This window comes from Cyrtonyx montezumae, unplaced genomic scaffold (genome assembly GCF_038088225.1).
Source record: "Cyrtonyx montezumae isolate F1298 unplaced genomic scaffold, pur_monq_1.0 scaffold_23, whole genome shotgun sequence".
Classification (NCBI taxonomy): Eukaryota; Metazoa; Chordata; class Aves; order Galliformes; family Odontophoridae; genus Cyrtonyx; species Cyrtonyx montezumae.
The window spans coordinates 2,899,343-2,908,018 of NW_027071970.1; the positions used below are offsets into that span (position 1 = coordinate 2,899,343).

An 8,676-nucleotide genomic window follows, 5' to 3' on the forward strand; every position below is an offset into this window, starting at 1 on the left:
ATGGTACGTCTTTGATATTGTGTAGGACGTCGACTGCATTCTGATAGGGCTTTACTTACACATTTCCCTTAGTCCTGGGCCAAATTTCCATCCTCCCATCTCAAGGAGGGAAGGCCCAGCTCCATACTGGCTGCCAGGCATGGGACAACTATCCTTGCTGTGACTGAGCCCTTTCTGAAGGTGAGATTCCCTCTGCCCACAGACCCACGGGGCCAGCAGCAGGAGGGGACAAACACTGTGGCACTGCTGAGCCTGCAGCCCCCAGCACGGGGCATGGTCAGATCAGTGCCATGACACATGACCCCACCTGTGGCCAAGTGCAATGGGGGCAAATAGGAAAGCACAGGGTATGGTCCTGGGTGCTCCTTGGTGGCACACAGAAGAAGTCCTAGTGCAAGCCATGCCCTCAGGAAGAACCTCTGTCCCCCTGTCTCCCTGCTTCCCTGTCCCTCTGCTTTCCCTGCCTCCTTGTCTCCCTGCCCTGACACATGGAGGCCAGAGGAGGGAGTGATAACGTGCTGTGCTCCCCCCCCCCCCCCGACATCACAGCGGTTTCACTTTCATGGGAAGTGACCTAGGCAGAAGAACTGCGGGCAGCTCTGCCTGCTCTCGGCAGTCTGCAGTCCCGAGACTCTCATGAGCCCTCGGCCCGGACATCACCGCGTTTCAGATGTCTCGAAGAGTCAACACAGGGACGATGAAGCCCATACTCGGCTCCAAAATCTCCATCCTTTTGAGACGTTTGACTGGAGACAGTATTTTTCTGACGGTGTCTTTGGACGACACAGTGCTGGACGTAAAGAAGCTACTTGAACAGAAGACCGGTTGCATACCTTCTGAGATGACACTGATTTATGAAGGCAAGGTGTTGATGAACGAACTAACTCTGAGACATTACAACATTACCTCTAACGCCATTATACACTTCCTTCTTAAGTGTAAGTACCAGGCCAGAGGTGGGGAGTGGCCACGGGAGCAGGATGGCCTCTGGCTGCCAAGGGGAAGGGGCAAGAGGACCACGAGCCCTGTGCCTCGGGAGGGAAGAACTGGGAGGGGAGGGCAGAAAGGGAAATGGATGTGGGGGGATGCTTCCCTTGACATGAGGGGTTCCTGAGCTCTCCTCTGCTTTGTGTCACTGTTGCAGTGCGAGGTGGTGACTCATCTGGGTTAGCGACCGAGGAATGTGCCTCAGGTAAGACCACAGACCTCACTGGCACCCTTGAGGAGGAAGGGGATCTGCATGGGTGGCAAGTGTGTGTCCACTTCATACGCAGAAGCTACGGTAAATTCGGGAGCATGCAGTGGTGCACCCAGGGACCGTGCAGCTAATGAGTTGGGACAGACTGGGTGAAGGAGGATGGCTTCATTTTGGTTGGAAAAGCTCCATTAGAACAAGACCAACCATACACCTAGCACTACAAATCCACCTTTAAACTTTGTCCCTCAGTGCCACGGCCACACATCCCTTAAATACCTCCAGGGACTGTGACTTCGCCGCCTCCCTGGGCGGTCACAATGCCTGGCCAACCTTTCTGTGAACAAATTCTTCCTGACATCCAGTCTAAACCTCCCCAGTGCCACCTCACATCCTGCCACTTGTCACCCAAGGAAAGAGACCAACACCCTCCTCAGCTGCATCCTCCTTTCAGGTGACTGCAGTGAGCTGTAGAGACAATGACCATCTTCTTGTTCCAGGTATGAGTAATCAAGGACCACAGATGGAAGTGCAGAGCGGTCTGCCAGGTGCCACCTCAAAGGTAGAAATGCAGGGAGGTCAGGCAGGTGACAGCCCAACAGTGGAAATGCTGGAAGGTCTGTCAGGCATGGAGTCACCAACAGAAACGGAAAGTGGTCTGACAGACATGGGGTCACTCTTGGAATTAGGGGGCGGCCTTATAGACGTGGCATCACTGATAGAAATAGGGAATCATCAGGTAGGCATGGAGTCACGGATAGAAATGGTGAGCGGTCTGGCAGGCATCACCTCAACAAATGCAAAGGTAAGGCCGGGTGGGATGCTTGAGGCCTGGGATGGAGAGAGGAGTGCGACAGGGTTGGGCAGCAGGCAGGGTGACAGCACCCTGAGCCTGCAGCCATCCCTGCAGGGATCCGTGGCACTCAATGTCCTGCTGCAGTGCTGCATCCAGGAGGCCTCTCCTCATGCCCCTGGCAAGCAAGCACAACTGAGGGGAGAAATCTTGCTTGGGAGTGCTCTTCCTATGTTCCCTTATCCAGGAAACCCAGAAATGGCCACAGTCAGATGTTCCAGCAGAGGAGAGTAGCTGTCACTGTGTGAGGCAGGTAAGGGTCCTTGCCCACAGCTCTGTCCTGCAGCAGCCTTATCAGTCCTCACAGGGCACAGCAGGCAGACCTCAGCTCCCACCTGTACCTCCAGGTCCTGCTGTTCACAGCAATTCTTTGGACTCCAGAAGAGTCCAGTCTCCTTGCTGTGCTAACTCAGCATGCATTGCTTCATTTTACATTAGTGGAGAGGCTCTTTTCAACTCATTCTCATCCCAAATTTATTCTGCCTGCTAAACATCTCATCTGTCTGCATCCAGTGCGTTCTCTCGGCTGAAGCAAGCCAGCAGCCAACTACATCTTCTCTCCCAGGAAACAGAAACTTTGCTATCCAGAATTTCCATGCTCAAAACACATCCCAAAAATCAGCGTGTGAAATTGTAGTCTGGGGCTCCAGGTATTGCTCTGCACATCCAACCATTATCATTCCTGCTGATGCACCAGGGATGCATGCATTAACTGGTGCCTTCCCCATGCCAGTGGGGGATAAGTGTTCAGCCCTCCTTGCTATGTCAGTGTGCAGGAATTCTCAAGGGCACCTTGCTTAATGACAGCAATGAGCAGCCACGTTCAAGGGTCATGAGAATTCGTATCAGTACAGATCCTGCCTGCCTGCCTTGGACATGTCTCATGCCTGCCTCGGATCCCAGGGCAGTTGCCAGTCATTGATTTTCATGGCCTCTTCACTGATCAGTGATGTTTTCTGGACAACACAGCAGGGTCTGTAGTCCCCTTGTTCTGAAGAGGTAAAAGAAACACAGCATGCTTGATATACAACCACAGCAAGTAAACAAAAGCACTGGGCTCTCGTGAGCACTCCTTTGCTGAACTGCTGCTTCCCACACCATGTCAGGTATCTGAGTAAGAGCAGAAGGTATTGGGGAGCTGCTAAAAGAAGGCACCATGCTGGGTCGTCTTCGGCCACGTGACAGAGTTTGCACATAGAGAACGTTTCTGCAACAAGGCCACCAGGCAGCCCGCTTGCACCAGACCCCTGCCACTTTCAAACTGGCTCTCCTTCACCATCCTTTCCTCGTTTTAGTTCTCTGCTCTGGACAGGGAAAAATAAAAAAGCAAAATAACATAGCTTGGGCAGAGCTGCTCAGTAGTGTTCCCAGCTCACGGGCCAACCTGCACTGTGCTTCACTGCAGTTCTCAGCATGCCTCCTGCCAATGGCATCCAGTGCACAACACCCCACTCAGCCCCAAACCAGTCACACTTGTGTTGCAGGAGCTTCAAGAAGTGAGGCCGGAGAAAGATCCAGACGTTTTGACAGAACAAACCGTATACAAGTAAGAGCTCCTAGGAGAAGTGGGAACTCCTTCCAAAAGCCTTCACTGCACAGAGTATGAGCCTGTCCTCTCTCCCATTTGCAGAGCTTATCTCCCTGGACCAGGCATCTTCCAGTGCTCTGAGACGGGCCTTGCCTTCGAGGTGGAGTCAGGGGCCAGCATCGTGTACAGCCATGACACCTGGACCATGCATCTGAAAGAGGCTGACCAGAAAGTGTGGGTACCTGTTGGGCCTCTTTTCAACATCTGGGCGCTGCCCGGAACAGTGCGGGCTGTGTATCTCCCTCACTTCGTCTGCCTGGAAGGTATGGCAGCCTGCTCCCTGACACAGCCCCCCTGCCTCTCAGCCACATGGCTTCTCCCAGGCTGCCTTCTCTCAGCCTGCTGTCCCTGCCCACCAGAGATGCCTCCAGGCCCTGCTCACACAGGTGGGCACAGAACAGTGACTTACCAAAACAGCTCCTGGGGACCTCTCTCCAGATGGGGCCAAATTTTTCCTCCCTTCAGAGGTGTCCTATGCTCTCTTGTATTCTTCTACCTTGCTTTGCCATCCTCCATCCTCTTCTCATGTATTATTAACCCTTCGCAGTGCTTTCCCCCCTACCTGCTCTGTGCTCACACCACTGGATTCCCCTCCCCTCCTCTCCCAGTGGCTGTGATGACCCATAAGGTTCTGCCCAGCTTCGCAGCAGTCCCAAGCTGCTACCTCAAGTTTGCAGTTCTCTGAGCCCAAAGGAACAATCACAAAGGCCTCTAACACCTTGCTGGGCAGAGGAACCCCACAAATCCCAGGGTACACCTCACCCCTAAAGCAGAGCATGTCATTTTGTGTTGGTATGTGTCTCCTTTCTTCTAGTAAACCATCAAAGAGAAGGAGGTAACCTGGTATGGTGTGAGGAAGACGAAGTACAGTCTTGTTGCCTTTACTGTCTCTTTCAGATGTAGATATCAGTGGATGCTCTATTGCCCATTTTGAATCCCAGCAGATGACCATCCAGAAGCCAACAAAAGTGATGGCTTTCTCTGCTGTCCTGGAGAATCCCAGCTTTTCACTTCTTGGGGTGGTTTGGAGAAAGTTACGTTCAACCATTTCTCTCCCCATGCACTCCTTAGTGCTGATCTTCCATCAGCTCTCTGCTGCAAACACAACCCTGCATCTCTACCTGATCCCAGATGACATCTCTGTGAAGCAGGTAAGAGGGAGGGATCTTGATGAGCTCAGAGGATGACATCTGGAGTGGCTGCAGTTGGAGGAAGTGGATTTGTTAAGCAGAGAGCCCTCTCAGTTCTGCTCCAGGAATCACTCTTGTGTTTTTAGCTGGGACAGCATATCCTAGCATGAGTGAAGACATGGCACAGGACGTGGAGCAGAGCAGGTGTCAGACTTGCTGGCTGCTGCCATGCACAGTCATAGGTGGCTACACAGCAGATGCTCAGCCCTTACCCTCTTACAGCACTGCCTGTGATGAATGTTCAGCATCTGTTCTGACTGGGTCAGTCTCTTCTCTCCTTGACTTTCCAAGGGCAGTGAGAGCTATCTCCAGCTTGCAGATCCTTTTTTCATCTCTCAGAAGCAATCCTTGATGTTTACAGGCCATTGAAAAACAAGAGACGAGCTGGAACTCAAAGCTTATTCCCAAGCCTCCTCCATTCAGCCCTCTGTTCTTTGGCTACAGATATCAGGTGTCCAGTAACATTCGAGTGAAGATTTCACCTGAAGTAAGTTGGACTGTTCCCTTTTTTATTATTTCGAGTGAAACAGAAAACACCACAGCTTCTCTGGGTCTCTAGTTCAGCACTGTGATCTTTTCCCTATTATCTAATCAGAATTTCCCTTGTCTCAACCTGTGTATGTTGCCTTGTCTCATCACTATACACTTCCAAGAGGCTCTGTCTTTTCTTTCACCCCACCCCCACCCCCCTTAACACTGTTGAATTAGTTCTTTGTCTTTTCTTCTCCAAGATGAACAAACCCTGTCCATCTGCTTGCATGTCATGTTCTCCAAATTGGAGTGGTGGTGCAACACTCAGAGCTCTAACATTAAAATGGGGGTAAAACCTCTGCTCTTCAAGGCTTTCAGTGTTCTGCTAGATAAAGCCTAGGCTGAGCCAATCTAGAACTGACAACACACTCCCACTTCATGAAGGAGATGAGACATTCCAGAGTTCAATTCCTCTGGGGCTTCTTTATTCTTTTCTGTGTGGCCAGAAAACGTGTAAACTCACAGTTCCACAGGGTGAGACTCAACTTCCTTCTTATCCCTACAGCCACATTTGCCATTTTGCTACAGGAGTCCAAAGGAGCAACAGTTCTTTGTTGAGATCTACATCAGGAATATGGCAGAGGAAATTGAATTCCTTATTACAGACAGACACAGTGACACCGTGGTCTGGAGGGCATCACTGAGATCAGGTAGGATCAGGTCCATCTCTAAGGGGAACTGAGATGATGGGACAGCAAGCTGCACTTCTCGTGACAGTAAGAAGAGATGCTCAGACACTCTGAGTGCAGGTTATGGCACTGTGCCCTTGGATCCCATCTTTATTAGGCTAATTCTGCACCCTCACACTAACACCCACAAATGTACACAGCCCTGGACCCCACTTAGCTGAGTTCTCAACAGATGGGCAAAAGTAATGCAAGCAGGAAATAATGGCTAATGGTTTAGTGGAAGATCAGGTATCTCAGGAAAACTTTCAGAAAGGGTCTTCATTTCGGTGATGGTATATTTTGTAATCTCCCTCTTTTCTCTTTCAGGTGATTTTATTCTTACTAGAAGAGTCTCCAAGATCTCTTCAGGTCAGTACAGTTTTTCAGAGCTGCATTTATTGAGTCTGAATATTTATTTGGGGTTTTCCTTCTTCTGGCTTAAAACAGATAACCACCCTTTTCCCACCCTTCAAAGCTTTTATTCCCTTACTGCTGGCAGCATGCTCTGTAAACTGTCATATTGCTGGGGACCCTCCAAACTGTTTTGCCTTTTTTGTGATCAGACATACTTTCTTTATAGAGAATGAGCCACAGCTAACACAGTTCACAGCCTACAAATATTTCATTGGACTTTCAATAACTGATACAGTTAGTACATCTCATACTTTACAACAGAGCCAGTGCTTCCCACTTGCTTCAAATACTGTAGGAACACTGAAAGGGGCAGTTCCTGGGCTGTCACCGACCTGACCTCTCTCAGCTCTGGCCTTGTCCTTGCCTTGGCTCCAATGCTTCCACCGCTGATGCGGGAGCTCTCTTCTGCTGGCTCAGCCCCTTGGATGTGCAGTGGAGGGAATGGGAGCTCTTGGCTGTGGGAGTGAACAGCCCCTGGGTGTGTCAGCCAGGATGCAGAGTACCACAGCATGAACCAATCTGCCTTGCCACATGCAGCACAGTAACACAGGCTCTGGTGTCTGCTAGGTGCAGAGTTCATGAAGAAGCACAGGACAGAGCTTTGTTCCAGGATGGGGCAGCTCTCTTCCATTCTAGAAAACTTAAGGGTTGAAGATGTAATCAACAGTGAAGAAGAAGAGGAAGTGAAAGCTCAAAATACCAAACAGAAGAAGAACCGATTTCTGCTGAACCTAGCTGAGAAAAAAGGGCCTAAGGCCCAAGAGAAGCTCTATAAGGTCCTCCAGTCGAAAGACCCATTTCTTGTTGAAGACTTGGAGAACAGCTAAGTCCAAGAAAGCAGACAGCTTTTGCTCCCACTGCCAGGCTAAAGGAGTGACAGGATAGTCAAGCAAAAGGAGGGATTTTTCAGTGCATGAATTCTGACCTTTCAATGCAAAATCCATGATACAAAGCAATGCCAAAGCCTTCTGAGCCACTAACTGCTGGGCCTGCTTCCCTTACCTGACTTGATCACTAGAAGCGGACAGACAGTCACCAATGAAAACCTACTGGAACAAAAAACTTTGGTCCCTCATCTAGTGGCCATGCTGTGAAGCCATCTGCCTTCTGTAAACACAGAGCCTCTGCCTCTCCAGGAGGTCCAGCAGCTGCCTGCAAAGAGCTGTCACTACAACAGGTACCTCCCACAGTCACAGAATTGTAAGGGTTGGGAGGGATCCCACAGTCCAACCCCCCTTAAAGCAGCTTCCCTACAGTATGTTACACAGTTAAGTGTCTAAAAGCAGGGTTTGAAAATCTCCAGAGGAGACTTCATAGCCTCTCCAGCTTGTTCTCTCTGTCACCCCCACAGTAAAGGTTTTCCTCATAAAATAAGATCAAGTCCAACCATGTTTTCAACTGACCTGTGTTTTCAACTCCTTTTTTTTATTACACTACATTCCTTATAGTAGCTGTATGTCTTTTCTTTCAACATTTTTCAGTGTACACTCTCAGAAGAATCCTGCACTTGTAGAGGGCCACCTTCAGTACCCCCAGTGAGATTCAATTTATGGAACTTCCTGCATTCCAATGTGCTCCCGTTGCCCCTTGTCCTGTCACTTGGCACCACCAAAACGAACCTGGCACCATCCACTTGACCCTCACCCTTTAGATATTGAGAAGCATTGATCAGATCACAGAATCACAGAGCTGTAGGGGTTGGAAGGGGCCTCTAGAAATCATTAAATCCAAACCCCTGCCAAAGCAGCTCCCAGCCCAGGTTGCACAGGTAGGTGTCCAGGTGGGTCCATGAGATGTTCATCTCCAGAGCAGGAGATTCCACCACCTCTCTGGGCAGCTCCAGTGCTCTGTCAGTGCACCGTGAAGAAGTTCCCACACACATTGTGCAGAACTTCCTATGCTTCAGTTTGTGGCCGTTTCCCCTCATCCAATCTCTACACACTGCTGAGAAGAGTCCGGCCTTGTCTCTTTGCCTCCCACTCCTCGGATATTTATAGAGGTGGATCAAATCCCCTCTGAGTCTCCTTTCCTCGAAGCTGAACAGGCCCAGGTCTCTTCAGAGACCCCTCTCAGTCTTCTCTTCTGCAGACAGAACAGCCCCAGAGCTCTCAGCCTTTCACCACCAGGGAGATACTCCAGGCCCCAACCGTCTTTGCAGCCCTCTGCTGGGCTGTCTCGGCAGTTCCCAGCCTGCCTCGAATTAGGGAGCCCAGAACTGGACCCGGTGCTCCAGATGC

The 8,676-nt window shown here is 50.4% G+C and overlaps 1 protein-coding gene across 1 annotated transcript; it reads left to right on the forward strand.

The window, feature by feature from the left end:
* The first annotated feature begins 697 nt into the window (after positions 1 to 697).
* On the forward strand, positions 698 to 7,364 carry LOC136050091 (caspase recruitment domain-containing protein 8-like). The gene is made up of 11 exons (XM_065738709.1): positions 698 to 938; positions 1,145 to 1,192; positions 1,696 to 1,782; positions 1,939 to 2,000; positions 2,236 to 2,301; positions 3,533 to 3,594; positions 3,679 to 3,899; positions 4,534 to 4,787; positions 5,188 to 5,313; positions 5,863 to 6,017; positions 6,987 to 7,364. Exons 1-11 carry the CDS (start codon positions 698 to 700, stop codon positions 7,264 to 7,266), a joined length of 1,602 nt encoding a protein of 533 aa, XP_065594781.1. The 3' UTR covers positions 7,267 to 7,364.
* The last annotated feature ends 1,312 nt before the right edge of the window (positions 7,365 to 8,676 follow it).

Coding starts and splice junctions, on each gene's coding strand:
- LOC136050091 (XM_065738709.1), top strand. CDS start 698: ATGAAGCCCATACTCGGCTCCAAAATCTCCATCCTTTTGAGACGTTTG. Junction 3,900..4,533: donor TCACTTCGTCTGCCTGGAAG/GTATGGCAGCCT, acceptor TGTCTCTTTCAG/ATGTAGATATCAGTGGATGC. Junction 5,314..5,862: donor GAGTGAAGATTTCACCTGAA/GTAAGTTGGACT, acceptor TTATCCCTACAG/CCACATTTGCCATTTTGCTA.